Source organism: Phodopus roborovskii, unplaced genomic scaffold (genome assembly GCF_943737965.1).
Source record: "Phodopus roborovskii unplaced genomic scaffold, PHOROB, whole genome shotgun sequence".
Taxonomy (NCBI): domain Eukaryota; kingdom Metazoa; phylum Chordata; class Mammalia; order Rodentia; family Cricetidae; genus Phodopus; species Phodopus roborovskii.
Genome location: NW_026126585.1, coordinates 12163235 through 12180517, shown reverse-complemented (window position 1 = coordinate 12180517; position 17283 = coordinate 12163235). Strand labels below are relative to the sequence as shown.

General features: G+C 43.7%; 1 protein-coding gene across 1 annotated transcript in view; it reads left to right on the top strand.

Annotated features, from left to right (window-relative positions):
- The first annotated feature begins 5008 nt into the window (after nucleotides 1–5008).
- The window catches only part of Map3k19 (mitogen-activated protein kinase kinase kinase 19), a 30659-nt gene continuing 18384 nt past the window's right edge, over nucleotides 5009–17283 (top strand). Inside the window, exons 1-4 of the mRNA XM_051204086.1 lie at nucleotides 5009–5281; nucleotides 8098–8286; nucleotides 13918–14075; nucleotides 15290–15405. Of these exons, the coding sequence (XP_051060043.1) occupies nucleotides 5018–5281; nucleotides 8098–8286; nucleotides 13918–14075; nucleotides 15290–15405 (727 nt within the window). The 5' untranslated portion in view covers nucleotides 5009–5017. The remainder of the gene's footprint in view (nucleotides 5282–8097; nucleotides 8287–13917; nucleotides 14076–15289; nucleotides 15406–17283) is intronic.

The following is a 17283-nucleotide window of genomic DNA, read 5'->3' as shown; positions in this document are numbered from 1 at the left end:
CAGTTGTGAACCACCCACCCAGGGAGTTGGGAACTGAACCTAGGTCTTCTGTAAGAGTAGCAGGTGCTCTTAACCCCTGAGCCCTCTCTCCAGCCCCAAGCTTCACGTTTTCAAAGACATCTGAAGACTTTCTTGACCTCACAGCTGCGCCTCATTTCACAGAAGATGTATAATATCACAGCTTTAAAGAAGAGACCTCTACACCCTTCAGTAGGTAGCAGGAAAGCCTAGCAGCCCCCAATGCTAGCTAGCCTTATGTTCTGGCATGTTCCTATGAGTATGTTTCTGTCTTCATGGCCTTTCTCAGTGCTGGGTTAGTTGTAGTCTATGAGTCAGACAAAAATGCATTCATTTTGCTGAATGCAAATGTGTGTGGAATGCTACAAGCCTCTCTACCCAAGAAATACAGCACCATGGGCAGAGGCCGGTGGACCTTTGTGTATTTGAGACCAGCCTGGTTTGCATAGTGAGTTCCAGGACAGCCAGAGCTACAAAGTGATACCCTGTCTCAAATAATGACGAGAAGGAGGAGGAAAATAAATGCGTGTCTAATGAAAGGATTCCTCAAGGGTGGGTCAATGAAACCACCAGTCCGGGGCAATCTATTGGATTGGAGTCTTACTACCAACGTCTCAGGTTCAGAGTCTAAGTCTTGGCAATCCCCAATATGTCAGGCTGGGCCACCCATCTTCAATAGGCCATTTAAATAGATAACAGTGGGAAGCAGAGACGGGAGACTTAGTCAATGCTGCCATGCCGAGAAGAGTAACAAAGAGGTCTAGTGACCACCACCCAAGCCCATCATTGAGATCCTGGTGTGAAGTTTAGTCTACATAAAGAGCAAGGGTACAAATAACGAAGCAGTCTTGGGGGAAATGCGGTCCTGCCCAGTACTGACCATCATAGTCTGGGCCCCGGTCTCTCCTGCAAGGTGGTCTCTCACAAGCTGTGTGAAATCACTTCCTGGGAGACAAGCTCCTCTGGCTGGTCCCAGGCTCCCGCCTTTCCTTTTCCCATCATGGGACTTCCAATTTCTTGGGGTCCAATTTCTGATAGTCAAAGGGGGGGGGTGCTAGCTACATCTCTTCCGAATGTCCTCATTCCTGCCCATGTATGGTTACATTAGCCCTGTGGCCTCGCTTGGATTTGAAAAGGGACCTTTCAGCACATAGTAGGGACGACAGAGGCATGGCTCTTCCGGGGAACATCTCAGTGAGTAAAGTGATAATGCCATTCCAACTTTTCCATCCACTTCAATAGCAGCTTAGAAGCCCGTACCACACTTGTTTTCCTTTCTCCACGAGACTGGAGACTGTCGTGCTTTTAATTCTCTAAGCTAAACACTGCTGCAGCTGGTTGCCCGGGCAACAGCCTGTAAACTAAGCAAGTCTCCCTGCACTGAGCCAAAGGGTTTGTGCACCCAGACCCAGTTTTAAATACTTAAAAAATAAATAAATCGAGTATTTGGACTGTGCAACGCTGGAACGGAATCAAAGGGAAGGTTCTGAATCTATGCTGCTTTTAAACGGAAGCCTAGTTGAAGTGAGGGCTGAGAGCTGGTCGGGAAATCAGAGCCATGAAGAGGTAGGATGATTTGTGCTGCTACTCGTCTGGGTGCCTGTTCAGCTGTGCCCCTCAGCAAAACTCCCTCAGCCAAACACACACACTAGGTAAGCCAAGTTTCCATTTTTCACCCTGCTTTAGATAACAGAGACTGTTGTTGCAACTTTTTGTTTTCTTCCCGGAAGCATGTCCCAGGGGAGGAACATCAGGGAAACTGACAGAAGAAACTGTGTCCTAAGCTTGAGTGATTTTATCCTTAGAGTTGTAAAAAGCCAGCTTTAAGTTTACAAATAATCCCTTCCAATACGTTGTGGGGATGACTCCAGACCATAGGGAAAACTAGTAATGACAGTAAAGGTTTAGTAATAAAAATATTCTCTTCCACTGAATACCTTGTGGAGCTAACCTTGCCCTTTAATCACCTAAATATTTGTAAACATTATAACTCATCAATATTGTATACACACACGTTGGGGCACATTTCAACAACCTAAAATCAAATTTCAGATGCTTTAAGCCTTTTCTATATAATATTCCAAGCCAAATGTAGAAGAATATAACAAAATATTTTAGGAGCAAAATGGCCATGCTCTTATACATAGCTTAACAAAACCCACTGGGACCAAAACAAAGACAACAGAAGACACAGAAGGGAGATCAGCTGGGAAGAGGGGAGGGGTCGGTGGGTATAGGAGAGAGTAATGGAGATTAATATAATCAAAGTAATTATAAACGTATAAAAATGTCATCATGTTGTGTATGACTAGTTATAAAAGTTTTGACCTTACAAGTCCATAACACAGTTAAGAACAAAGACAGCTGTTATCCAATAGAAGATAAACCCTACAGAACAAAACATTATTGTTTATCAGAAACTCATTGCTCGAAAAAAGTACTTCTAAATAGGAAACTGAGAAAACTCTGTGCATGAGACACTTAATACTGAAATGTTCAGGCTGGATGTCAGAGGAGAAAATGGTACTCAGCCACAAGAAGCAGAGATTGATGTATGGAGACCCTACGTGTGTCCTTGACTCTTCACTGTCTGTCTTTAGGCATCTTTGAGTGTAACTCAGATCACCCACCACATAGTGACTGGATGACTTTGACATTGCAGTTTCTCTAAATTCACATATTTATTTATTTTTATAGTAGCGAGCAGTTACTACTTGTGAAATTCTTTACTAAAGGTGATACAAGATCCAGGTGCGATGGTACACAGTGCTAAGAGTCTGAGGCAGGAGGACGGAGGGTTTGGATCCAAGCCTGGGACCTAGGCCAGCCTGAACTGCAAAGCCAAACCCTACCAGAGAATCAAACACACAAACAAACAGGTTACATGCGCAGACTCTAAAACATTGATTGCTAGGTAACAACCTTGAAGAAAAATAGTTGGGTACTTGAGGTTTTAGCTCTCCTTCATGAATAATCCGATGCCATAAATACCGATTTCTTGCCTGCTTGTTATTTGAATACATGGCTTTCAGCTTTATGGAAGGATGGGCTGTCATCACCCTGTTTATGAATGCATTCCCTAGACTTAAAGTGATATTGCATTTTGAGAAATAACCTGTGAAGATAAATCCAAGTTGCAAAATGATTTCCTAGGATGTGTGCATGTACTGGTTTGAAATTTTTCTATGGTCCAATTTTGAACATGTTGTGTGTTCTTGTGCCCTTTAGTGAAGTTCCAAGTAAATGCTCATGATTAGTATGATGACTAAGTCACCACAGTCAGCCATATGGCTGCTTAGAAGAATTCCAAGAAAACACCCAGCATTGGTGGTGCCACTACTTGCTGAGGTCATTCTGGAGAACATTCTGGCACGTTTTATTGAAACTGAATATCTTTGACACATTAGGCACAAGCAGACTTTTAGACTTTGTATTACAAGGCTCCAGTAGCGATATGAACACAATGTTTTTTTGCAGGGCGGAACACTGGAGGCAACTTAGATGCCCATCACTAGGAGGAGCAATAATAAAATACAGTAGATATGGAATAAGCAACTGGAGGTTACACACTAATACATGGATTACCTAAAAACAAAGTTTTGAAAGTAGCAAGTTATGCACCACCATATACTTATTCTTATTTATTTTTAATTTTTTTTTTTTTTTGTTTTTCAAGACAGGGTTTCTCTGTGTAGCTTTGGAGCCTGTTGTCCTGGAACCTGCTCTGTAGACCAGACACCAGCCTGGAACTCACAGAGATCCGTCTTCCTCTGCCTCTGGAGTGCTGGGACTAAAAGCATGCGCCACCACTGCCTGACTGTTTTTGTCTTTTTAAGACAGAGTTTCCCTGTGTATCCCTGGCTGTCCTGGAACTTGCTCTGTAGACCAGGCTGGCCTCAAACTCACAGAGCTCTGCCTGCTCTGTCTCCTAAGTGCTAGGATTAAAGGCATGTGCCGCTGCCGCCGCCACCACCACCTGACACATTACAATATCATTTATGTAAATTTATTATTTTATTTTTAAATATTTACTTATTAGCTGGGCAGTGGTGGGGCATACCCTTAAAACAGCACTCAGGAGGCAGAGGCAGGCAGACCGCTATGAGTTTGAGGCCATCCTGGCCTACAGAGGGCAGCCCAGGGTAGCCACAGATATGCAGTGTAACCCTGTCTCAGAAAAAGAAAAGAAGGTTTATTTATTTATGTATTTATGTATATGGGTGTTTCATATGCAAAAATGTCTGCATACCAGAAGACACCAGATCGCACGGCACTACAGTTAGAGACAGTTGTGAGCTGCCATGAGGGGCTGGGAATTTAATTCAAGACCTCTGGTAGAGCAGCCAGTGTGCTTAATCACTGAGGCATCTCTCCAGCCCCAATATTTTTATTTTTTTTAATTGCATTTTCATTTAGTGCGTGTGTGTGTGAGAGAGAGTGTGAATGTATGCCTTTATCTTTGTGTCTGTGTGTAAATGGAGCCACAGCACATGTATGAAAGTCAGGGAGTTAATTCTCTCCTTCTACCATCTGGGTCCTGGGGATCAAACTAAAATTTTCTTTTCATGAGTACTAAAGAACTGAACTCAGGTCCTCATGCTTGCGGAGCAGGTGAGCCATCTACCAAGACCCTATTTATTATATTTTACATCTGCATGTGTATGTATGTGCATATGTGTGTACATGTGTGTGTATATCCATGCATATGTATGTACACACAGAGGCCTAAAGTTGATGTTGGGCATTTTACTCAGTCATTCTCCACTTTATTGAGGCAGGGTCTCTCTCTAAGCCTGGCTACTATCACTAGCAGCTTGCCCTGGGGATCCTCCCTCAGCCTCCTAAATGCTGAGATTACAGGTGGCTGCCAAGCCTGGTTAGATTTTATGTGAATCTAAGAATTTGAACACACTGCGCGGCAAGTGCTTTGTCCACAGAGCCATCCTCCATCCCATCCTGTTTTTCTTTAGAAGGAATCGAGTAACAGTAAAGGCAGAGGATGCTACATTGGAACCACCCACTGTTTTTTGCTGGCCTTCCTGTCATTAAGTTATTTTCCCCTTTAAGGCAATTATACAGAACCAGCGAGATGAACAAAAACAAACTGATTCATGATTTCCTGGAAGTGGTTTCCAGGGGAGATGTGGAAAGCATCTGTGGCCATATTCCTGAAGTCCATTCAGTCCTTGGGAACCTTGACTTCCAGCACCCACAGACCGGAAATACGCCTCTCATTACTGCGGCAGGAGAAAATCTATCAAAGGTACAGTGGGGAGGGAGAAAACAGACTCTGGCGGGAAGCAAGGGGTGTTTGCCTTTGGCTTTCTGAAGCACGGTAGCTTCGTATTCCTCCACCAACAAACTTCTGTTCCCAAGCCTTGCAAAGCTCTAGCTTGGGGGTCAAGATCATTATGACAGGGCTGTTTCCTGATAGATCTGGGGGGACTTTCAGCCTTTATTGTTATCTTTTTAAGCTTTCAGCAGCTTATTAGAAAGAGTGTAGACATAGAAAACAAAATCCCGAACACAGGCATGCCCAAAGGCCTATCTCCCAGGTAATTCTAGATGCTGTCAAGTTGATAACACTACCACTGGTCAGAGTGGCATACGTCTTTAATCCCAGCACTTGGGAGGCAGAAGCAGGTGGATCTCTTAATTTAAAGTCAGCCTGGTCTGTATAGAGAGTCCCAGGACAGCCAGAGCTACACAGAGAAACCCTTCCTTAAAAAACAAAACAAAAAAAAAAAAAAAAGGAACAAAAGATAGTTAACACTACCTATCACACCACAGCTGGCCTTGAGCTTGCTAGAGCCAAAGATAACCTTGAACTTCTGATCCTCCTTCCTCCACCTCCCGAGCATGGGCCACATGTCCAGTCTTTGCAGTATGAGGACAAATTCTAGGGCTTCATGCATGCCGGGCAAGCATTCTACCGTCTGAGCTGCATCCTCTGCCTTTGTAAGAACTGTAGGCTGAAGTCCCGCAGGACTTTGAAAGACAGCTGAGTGGTCTTCACTGACACTACTCCAGGCTCTTTCCCTCTTTACACTCACCAACCACACTGTCACCCTCTCATCAGTCCCTACTCCAGGCTCCCCACGGCGCCATGAGTAGCTTGAAGTCTGGGTTGTTACCTGGTTCACTGTCTAGGGCTCAGACCAAGGAAAAGTCATGACACACACTGGGCACCTATTCCATACTTGAAAAACGAATCACTTCCAGCATTTGAATGTAGTTTACTCACTCTCCAGAAATACCTAAAATATATATATATATATATATATATATATATATATATATTTGCAACATTCAGGATTTTATAAGCCAACCTAAGCTGGAGTAGAGTGTACTTGCCTAACAAGCACAAGCCCCTGAGCCCAATACTTGCTCCTCTACTGACAGCTAATAGACATGTAGATAAATAACGGGGGGGGGCAGGTAAGTAGATAGATGATAGGCAGATAGATGATAGATTGATTGAGATAAGTAGATGATAGGCTGACAGAAATGATAGGTATATAGATAAATACTAGATGATTGATGCTAGGTAGACAGATGATAAATAGACGATAGATAATATGGGTTTCATTTTCTAAATTATAAACTACTATAAGACTTCAGTGTTGGAATGTTGGGGGCTATGGTTCAACTGGTAATGTTTGCTTAGCATGCATGAAGACCTACTTGAGCTCCAGCACCAAACAAGCCAGGTGTCATGGCACAAACTCATAATTCCAGCACTTAGGAGGTAGAGTAAGATAATCAGAAGTTCAGGGTCCTCAAGGCTAGCCTGAACTACGTAAGGTCCTGATCTTGTCTCAAAAAAAAAAAAAAGATTTCAATGCTTATGTGTCCTCAGAAGAAAATTTTTATAGATCTCTAGTCTAAAAATACAGTTCTCAGAAATCACGGAGTCATCTTTGTTGGTGGTTTAGGATTTTTTTTGGAGGGGGAGGGTGTGGGGCAGGGTGTCACTCTGTAGCCCTGGTTTGTCTCTAACAGATCTGCCTGCCTCTGCCTCCCAAAGTGTTGGGATTAAAGGTGTGAACCACCACACCAGCCATCGCAGAGAGTTGGTTTCAACATTTAGAAAGGTAAATAATAGTTCCCTGAATTCAAATATTTTGTTGTGGTGCTGGGTACCTCGTGGATACTAGGCATGAGCTCCCACCACTGAGCTACACTATCAGCCATTTTTATTCCACTCTCCTCTGCTTTTGTTTTATTGGGAATGAGAGCCATATCTGAGCTAGTCTTCTATCCGGCTCTAAAGGTACAGCTGCCACTCAAAAATAGGAAGAATCCTGGAGATGGAGCTAGAGAGATGGCTCAGTAGTTAAGAGCACTTGCTGCATAGTCATGAAGACCAAGGCTGGCATCTCAGCACCCATCCATATTGGACAGCTCACAAATAACCAAGGGGTCTGATTCCCTCTGCTGGTCTGCATCACACACACACACACACACACATGCACACACACACACACACACACACACTCACTCACATAGACACACACGTTAATTAAATTAAAAAGCAACTTTGTTAGCCAGGTGGTGGTGGTGGTACATGGCTTTATTCCCAACACTCAGGAGGCAGAGGCAGGAGGATCTCTGAGTTCAAGGCCAGCCTGATCTACAAGAACTAGTTCCAGGACAGCTAGGGTTACACAGAGAAACCCTGTCTCAAAAAACCAAAAAAAAAAAAAAAAAAAAAAAAAAAAACAAACAAAATAACATTGTAAGCAAGGTATGGTGATACATATCTTATACTAACTAGCAACCAGGAAACAGAGGCGTGCAGATCTGTTTGAGCTTGGGGCCAGCCTGATCTACATAGCAAGTTCCAGACTAATCAGGGTAACAGAGTGAGACTCTCTCAAAAGACAAAAAACAAAACAAGCAAAACAAAACAAAACAAAAACCCTAAACCTTAAATATACATACATACATACATACATACATACATACATACATACACATGGTGGGGAGGGGAATATGCTCAATGTATATAATTATGAACATTTTAAAACTAAAAATAAAAACATATCTTTGAATCTTAAGGGTATTACTGTTTCACAGGTTGTTGAGATCCTTCTAGAGAGGGGAGTGGATATCACCCTCTGCAATTATAGCAATCAAACTGCAGTCCACGTGGGTAATGGTGACATCCGAAGACAGCTCTTGGCAGGCAAGAGAATTCAAGCTCCCCAAATGCAGCTGCTAAGAAGTTCGTGGCAAGGGGATCTGGAACAGCTTCAACACTTGCTGGTTAGTTACAGTGTTTACTTGGGGAGGGGTGGACAGATGTGCAGAAGACAGATTACACCTTCACATGCCCGATACAGAATTCTTTCTTAAAATGTATTTCTATTCACATTTAAATTTTTAATTTTTGCTTTTAATTATGTGTATGTATAAGTGTGTGTGTGTGTGTGAGTAAGAGAGAGAGAGAGAATAAGGGCATGAATGCTCACAGAAGTTACAAGAGGATGTCAGATCCCGTGGAGACGGCGTCGAAGGCAATTGTGAGCTTGCCTACTCTGGGTTTTGGTAGCTGAACGCTGGTCCTCATGAAAAGAGTAGCATGCACTCCTAACGGCTGAGCCAGCTCTTCGGGCCTCAAGGCTTCTTCCAAGGGAGAAAGCTATTTTCAAATGCAATGCCAGAAAGTTTCAGGCAGGAGCTATGAGAAAGATACAGATGCAGACAGGACACAAGTAGGAAACGAGATTCTAGGAGAACAGAGAAGCAACCTAGTTCCACCCGCCTCTATCTAAGAGCAAGAAGTCAGGCAGCACCCCAGGGAAATGATGAACCTCAGGAAGACCCAGAGGACCGCTGTCAGCTTGCTCAGAGCAGTTCCCTGGATATCACTGCCATTTGCACAGTTGCTGTTTAGATCCCTTTGGGCCACTGGCAATTATTATCGTTATCCTGAAAGGGGAATCCGGGAGCTTACACATTGCACAATAAATATTTAGCTGTGCCCAAAGAACTTTAGGGGAATATGTTTGCATGTGTGTGTGTGTGTGTGTGTGTGTCCATGTGCACATGTCTGCATTTGCATGTTAAGACCGGAGATCAACTGTAGGTATCGCTCCTCTAGTGCCATCCACCTTGTTGTTTTTTGAAACAGTCTCACATCTGCCTGGATCTCACCATGTAGGACGGGCTGGCTAGCCAGGGCTCTCTTGTCTCACCTCCTCAGTACTGGGATTGAAAGTGCATGCCACACCGGGCTGTTGTGTGACAATATTCCTGCGGAGGTACGAGCGAGCATCTGCTCACTCCAGATAGGGAGCTAAAAACAAACCAAAAGTATGGACGCCTCCAAAGTCCAACTTGGAGAACTAGTGAGTTTTATTGGGGTGACTTACAGGATATGGGTGAGGGGGCTCCTGAAACCTGGAACCTGGAGCTTACTGCACAACCTGTAGCAGCTCAACAGGTTAGAGAATGTCCTTTGCAGGTAGCCAGGTGGTCTGGACTTATAGAGGTGGCTGGCTGCTGGCTGCCTCTCCAGCCTGAAAACATATTTAGAAGAAAGTTTTTATTTCTGTTTTTAATTGTGTGTGTTTGTGTGTGCGTTTGGGCACATAAGTATAGTCAGTGCCTCTGGAATCCAGCGGGGAACTGATTGGATCATTTGGACCTGGAGTTACAGGTGAGCAACTCAGCCTGGATGCTGGGAACAGAACTCAAGTCCTCTGCAAGAGTGGTACAGGCTGTTAACCACTAAGTCATCTCTTAGTCCCAATAATATATGTATTAAATGTTGTCTTTGGGGGCAACTGATACTCTTCTTTAGATACTTTACCCCAACACAGCTTGCAAAATTATATGCCTAACCAAGGACTTTAATTATTAACAATTTCTCACTCATAGCATTGACCCATATGATCTACCAACGGAAAGAAAATCAATATTGCTGCTAGGAAACAGTTTTTCCTAATAAAGATACAAACAGGTCAAGAAATAAAAGATATCCTAACCAGGTAGATTTCAGGGACAACCATAACAAAACCAAAGCACATTTTTCAGGCTTTTGCTGTACTCAAAGATAGTTTAAAATGCCATACGTCTAGAGCTGAGACTTAGAAAAATTTCCAAAAGGCAATCCATTTTTCTTAATGGTAGTCTTGTCCTATGTAACTGTAACCCAATCTCTGTTTTTATAACCACATTGTTTTTTGTTTTTGTTTAACCCCTGAGGAATTGATGGCCAAGCTTTAAGGAACTATTTTTTTTTTTTTTTTTTTTTTTTTTTTTTTTTTGGTGGTGGGGTGGCTGGAATGTGAATCCAAGCTTACTCAAGAGATGCTAAGTAGATGTGCTATTGCAATACCACTCCCGGCTCAAAACTCTCATATGGGCTCTAGATGATAATAAGCATTGATCTAAGAGATAGTGTCTTCACACAGACTGAGAAAAAAATTAACGAATCCCCACAGCACCCTGCTGAGGTAATATCATTATCTCCATTTTGCCCCTGGAGAAGCTGAGGGAAAGACTATATTGCCATGGCAGAAACTGAAACGGAGGTGAAAATTAGCAGGTTACTTAGATGTATAAAACAAAAGCAGTTTGTTTATTTTTGGACTTCCAACAGATTTCCAATTCTGATGGGCTGAATTAAATCTCTTTCCCTTTCTCTCTCTCTCTCTCTCTCTCTCTCTCTCTCCTTTTTCTCCTCTCCACCTCCTTCCTTTTCAGACGTCAACATTGGGTGTTTTTGTCAATCTCGATCTGGTCTTACTGTCTTTGGAGACCATGTCTCTCAGGGAACCTGGAGCTCACCGGTTTGGTTAGACCAGCTGGCCAGTGAGCTCCGGAATCCTCTGGCTCTGCTTCCCCTTTCCTGGAATTATAGGCATGCACTGCCACACTGGGCTTTTCCCGACGGTGCTGGGGATCCAAACTCGGGTCCTCACACTTGTAAGGCAAGCATTTTTACAGATGAAACCATTTTCCTAGCCCAGATTTATTTTTTACTAAAGCAACTAATCATATCCACATGCCACTTCTGCTTTGCTAGATAAATGCAGGCAAATGACATGTCCTCCTATTGCAAATCATTCAGTCATTAATGTTCAGGGACACCTGCTCTGTGTAAGTCACACTGCTAAGTGGTTTACATATTGTGTCACAGTCATGCAAGCAACCCTTCAGGGAAACATTGGTATATCACCTGTGCAGTGCAACTTAGAAGGACAGTAAATAGGGTTGCTAGGGTTAGCAGAAGGATCAGTGGGTGGAAGCTTTTGCTGGTCAAGCCTGTCACCGAAATTCTATGTCTAAGACCCACAGTGGAAGGGGAAAGCCAACTGAACTTGTCCTCTGATGGTATGTGCACACCTGCATTCACACACACACACACACACACACACACACACACACACACACACACACACACACGGTATTTTAAAATAGGGCTACCAGATTTTGCAAATAAAAGTACAGGATATCCAATTGTGTTTGGTAAATCAGCTACAGAAATGAGGACATTAAATTTACATTTCAGACAAACAAATTATTTTTTAGCCTTATGTGCCAAATGCAAAATGCTGCAATATTCTTCCGTTAACTTCTCCTCCTTTATTTTACTACGGTTATTTGTGGTGTGTGCATTTGTGGATTTGTACATCTTCCTGTGCATGCATGGGCACATGTGTGCAGATGGAGGCCAGGTTTGCTTTGGCCACACTTCCTTCTCCCTTTCTCTCCCTCCCTCTCTCTCTCTTTCTGTCTCTGTCTCTCTCTCCTTTTTATTTCTGTTTTTAGAAGACAGTCTCTCACTTGCCCAGAGCTTGTCAGGTAGGCTGGCCTGGCTGACTATTGAGGCCCAGGGACCCTCCTGTCACAGTTTCCCAGCATCATGGGTTCACCCTGCCACTCCTAGCTTTTTGATGTGGATTCAGGCTATTGAAGTCAGGTCCTCACACTCACTCAGCAAGCACGTTACTGCCTGGGGCACATCCACAGCCCCATCAGGGTGATTTTAAAACAAACCATATTAACCTACACATCTGTTAAATAGTCAGAGTTGGGAACCGATACTGAAACCCAGGGGTGTGGTCCTTTGCTTTATCAGATTCTCAGGCTAGGTGCTAAGAAACAGTGTATTGAAGAGGCTGGTGTTGTGGCTGAATTGGTAGAGTGCTTGCCTATCATGAATGATGCCTTGGGTCCAACCTCCAGCACCACATGAGCCAGGTGTGGTGGCCCACATCGGTAACCCCAGAGCTGGAAACTTCAAGGTCACCCTTAACTGCATAGAAAGTACAAGGCCACTTTGACCTGCATGAGACCTTGTAAAAACAAACAAAACAAAGCAAAATGGAGCTGGAGAGATGGCTCAGCAGTTAAGAGCACTGGCTGCTCTACCAGAGGACACAAATTCAATTCCCAGCACCCACATGGAAGCTCACAACTGTCTGTAGGTCCAGTTCCAGGGACCTGGTACCCATGGCAAAACACCAGTGCACATAAAATTAAAAATACATAAATAAACAAATTAAAACAAAACAAACTCTTTCTGAGGTCCTTCTGTGCCACCACCAGGGTGTAAATGAATATTCTGGCCGATGTTCTCAAGAGCATCAGCAATGCTTGGAACCTCCAGGGCTCCATCAGGCTGTGCTCAAAGTCATCATCCAGATCTTAACTGTGATGGTGAAGCATGGCCACGTAGGCAAATTAGAAGTCACCAGTGATCACAGCTCTAGGAAAGCCACTGTGAATCTCGCAGTCAGGTTAGACAAGCTCGAAGACATCAGCCGTAGGTTTGATGCGCAGCTCAAAGATGTAGAAAATAACAGAGTAATCTGCTGCCATCTCATCAGTTTGTCTCATTGTACTGACAGGCTCAGTTATGAAAACACACAGGATGGGAAACCCTGGCATTCTCTATAAAATATAGTTAAAATGCCCCCACATGCATATTTGCACATTGGAGTACCACTCAGTGGTCAGAAACAAGGGCATCCCAAAATTCTCATGCAAATGGACAGAACTAGAAAAAAAAAATCCTGAGTGATGTAACCCAAAATCAGAAAGACAAATATAGTATGTACTCACTCATAAGTGGATACAGACATAAAGCAAAAGATACCCAGCCTATAATCCACAACCCCAGAGAAGCTAGAACCTGCTTCCAGAAACAGATGGAAGCAGATGCAGATCCACAACTAATCAATGGACCAAGCTCCTGGAGTACAATCGAAGTGAGGGAGGAGAGATAATATGAACAAAGGAGTCAAGACCATGATGGGGAAACCCACAGAATTAGCTGACCCGAGCTAGTGAGAGATCAGTGACTCAGGTCTGACAAATGGGGAACCTGCATAAGACTGAACTAGACTCCCTTAATATAGGTGACATTGGTGTGACTGGGACAATACATGAGGCCACTGGCAGTGGGTCCAAGACCTAACACTAATGCACAAACTGACTTAGTGGAGCCCATTCCATATGGAGAGATACCTTGCCCAGTCTAGACACAGGGGTGTGGGGGTGGGGAGGAGCCTTAGTTCTGCCTCAACGAAATGATGGGACAGACTGAGTAGACTTCCTAGTGGAGGCCTTACCCTCCCCGTGGAGCAGATGGGGGGGGGCGGAGAGAGTGAGAGTCAAGGAGGGAGGGGGAACTGGGATTGTAATATAATAAATAAATAATAAAATACAAAGATTCAATTAAAAAAATGCCTCCACCTGGGATGGGGAGAATATATTGAAGTTAAGGCTGATGTACAGCTCAGTGCAATCTCCATTCTGGGGGTAAAAAAAAAAAAAAAAAAAAAAAAAAAAGTGAAAATGAGAATTTGGCAAAGCAATGAAAAGATTGGATTTAGTATGGATATAGTAAAAACACAGCAGAAACCAAAACTCTTGTTGTTAAAGGCATCCGAAGAGTCCCTGGATATAAATTTCCCAAACCTGCATGGCCTGACCCCTCTGATGCTGGCAGTGAGAGATGTGGACCTCTTTGAAAGTCTGGATGTATTAACAACAGTCTACAAACCTGTGGAAGTTCTAGCTGAACTCCTCAGGCATCACGCGTGAGTATGGGTGACCAGTGAGCGCCAGCTGAAAGATTGTGACTCTATTGTAATTTTCCAAAACTACTGGAAACCCAGATGCGTGGATTGTTTCATACATACATACATACATACATCATACATACATATGTGACTTTTTTGTATCACTATAAAAGGGACTTCAGTATAACTTTGAGGAATGGAGGCCAGATGTTTGTGGTGGCGTACGCCTTTAATCCCAGCACTTGGGAGGCAGAGGCAGGTGAATCTCTGTGAGTTCGAAGCCAGGCTGGTCTATACGTCGAGTTCTAGGACAGGCTCCAAAGCAATATAGAGAAACCCTGTCTTGAAAAACCAAACAAACTTTGAGGAATGGACTAATATTTAAATTGACCATTATTCTTAAGACATCTAGCTCTTTATTGGTTTAGAAAATAGCTCTTTGGGCACTGGAGATGTAGTTCAGTTGGTAGAATACTGGGTTCAGTCTCCAGTACACCAGCCAGATGTGGTGGTGTGTATCTGTTATCTCAGTACCTGGGGACTAAAGGAAGGATCAGAAGTCCAAGGTCATTCTCAGCCCCACAGCTGAGTTTTAGGCCAGCCTAGAATTACAGGCGTGGGCTGCCATGCCTTGCTTACTCAGCATTAGGGATAGAACACAGGGTTTTGTGCATATTAGGTGTTGTAGTTTGAATGTAACTGGCCTCCATAAGCTCATAGGGAGTAGCACTGTTAGGAGGTGTGGCCTTATTGAAGTAGGTGTGGCCTTGTTGTAGGAAGTAGGAAACCCCTTCTGGGGGCAGGCTACCCACAAGCTACACCAAGTTCAGTTCACTTCCTGTTGCCTACAGATGAAGATGCAGATCTCTCAGCTCCTTTTCCAGCACCATGTCTGCCCGAACGCTGCCATGTCTCACCGTAACGATAATGGACTAAACCTCTGGAAAATGTAAACCACGCCCGATGAAATGTTTTCTTTATAAGAGTTGCTGTGGTCATGGTGTCTCTTCACAGCAATAGAAACCCTAACTGAGACACTGGGCAAGCATGGTACCAGTTGAAATACAGCAGCACTATCATCATGCTTAACATTTTGAGAAATGGTCTAGCTCCTATGTTTTAAAATCGTTACTGTGACCCTGACTTAAGTTCTCTGCTGGTTGGATGTTGGCGTTCTTACGTCTTCACAGATTTAACCTAACAATCTTTGATGTTCCTTCTGTTCTCTCCAGAGACCCTAAGCTTTGTGACTTCAGTGGCAAGTCAGCAATACATTATGTGTCGCAAATTGAGAGTCGGAGGAAGCAACAGCTATTGGATATCCTGATGAATTCCATGCCCAAACCAGGTCAATATTTCTTTCTACATGCACATTCTCTGGTGTGAGTCCTGTTTGAAGTCTGCCTTCCTGTTTTACTTCTGTTTAATAGCCCCATTTATTTGTTTGAGACAGGATCATACCTATGTATCCCTGGTTGGCCTAGAACTCAATATATATAGACCAGGCTGGCCTTGAACTCACAAAGATCTGCCCACCTCTGTCTCCCAAGTCCTGGGATCAAATGTGTGCGCCATTTTTCCCTACTTCATGTAAATAAATCAAATCAGTGACTCTTTATTGAGTGACTCTGAAGCACGGGATTAATGCTCCAAAGAATGCAAAGAGGTCTTGCTCCATATTCTTGTGTGTGTATGTGTGTGTGTGTGTGTGTGTGTGTGATAGGTCAAAGGTCAACCGCCAGTGTTTTTCTAAGGATGCTGTACATCTTGCTTTTTGTCTTTTGTTTTAAATAATTAATTTATGTATGAGTGTGTGCCTGCTTGTCTGTATGTGTACCACATGCATACTGTGCTCACGGGGGCCCGAAGAGAGTGTTGGATCCCCTGGGACGGGAGTTACAAATGACTGTGAGCCACCGTGAATGCTAGAAAACAAGCCTGGTTCTTTGCAATGGCAGCAAGTGCCCTCTCTTAACCAATAAGCCACCTCTCCAGCCCCCACCCCTTGTTCGTTAGGACCTCTCACTTTTTCCTAGAACTTGCTTATTCAGCTAGGCGGACTGGCTAGTTAGCTTCAGGGACCCACTTATCTCACACCACCATGCCTGGCTTCTTTTTCTATTTTGAAATGTAATTTTTAAATTTTTATGTGTATGGATATTTTGCCTGCCTGTATGTCTGTTTACCACATACGTGCTTATCGCCAATGGTGGCAAAAAAAAAAAAAAAAAAAAAAAAAGAAGGCACCAGATCTCCTGGAACTGGAGTTACAGTTGTGAGCTGTCATGTAGGTGCAAGGAATCAAACCCAGGTCCAGTATAAGAGCAATGAGGGCTCTTAGCCACTGGGCCATCTCTCTAGCCCTTCTTTTAAATTCAGGTGTTGGGGACTGAACTCAGCTCCTTTTGCTTGCAGGAAAGCACTTTTTCAACCAACTTTCTCCCAAGACCTAGTTTGAGGTATCTAAATGACTGAATGGTCTTCACAAATCCTTACATTGCATTTTACTTTGATTTTTCTTGCTATCATATTGTGGGGGGGGGTGCTCATCCTCAGTTCATGAGACTCTTCTAGGGCAATTCAAGAGAGCAAAAAGGCCAGCCGTTAGCCAGCACAGCCTTCAGTCTTGTAAGCAAATCTATTTGGAAGAGGTTAGGGACTTTTCCTCCCACCCACCAATGGAAGTCCAGTCAAGGGTTCATCTAGTGAACGGTGAAGGACAGGCGTCCTTCCCTTCTGTAGCATTCTGGAAGAGGACAACCTCCAAACCTGAGGTACCTGTTGATGGCTCTGATGGTTGAAAACATCTTCCCCAAGTCCCAGCGCCTCACAGAGGGTGTGGCTGTGAGGATGAAGTCATTAAAGAACGAGTTGCTATAATTATGTTGAGCCATGTGGCATGCTTGAGTGTGAAGTATGAATACAGTGTGTGTGTGTGTGTGTGTGTGTGTGTGTGTGTGCTCGCTCACACATATGCCAGAGGTTGACATCACGTCTCTTCCTTCATAATGTCTCCCAGAAGACACTGTGTCTGCTAGTCTAGGTAGGCATTTTGTCCTGGGCATCCCCTGTCTTTGCCTCCCGAGTGCTCAAGTCACAGACAGTCACTATACCTGCCTGGCTTTTACGTGGATTCTGGGCCTCATGTTTGCATAGCAAGTCCCTTGTCTCCTGGGCCCTGCTCTTGCCTCTTCTTCCTGTGAAAATGAATACCTAAAGTTCCGTG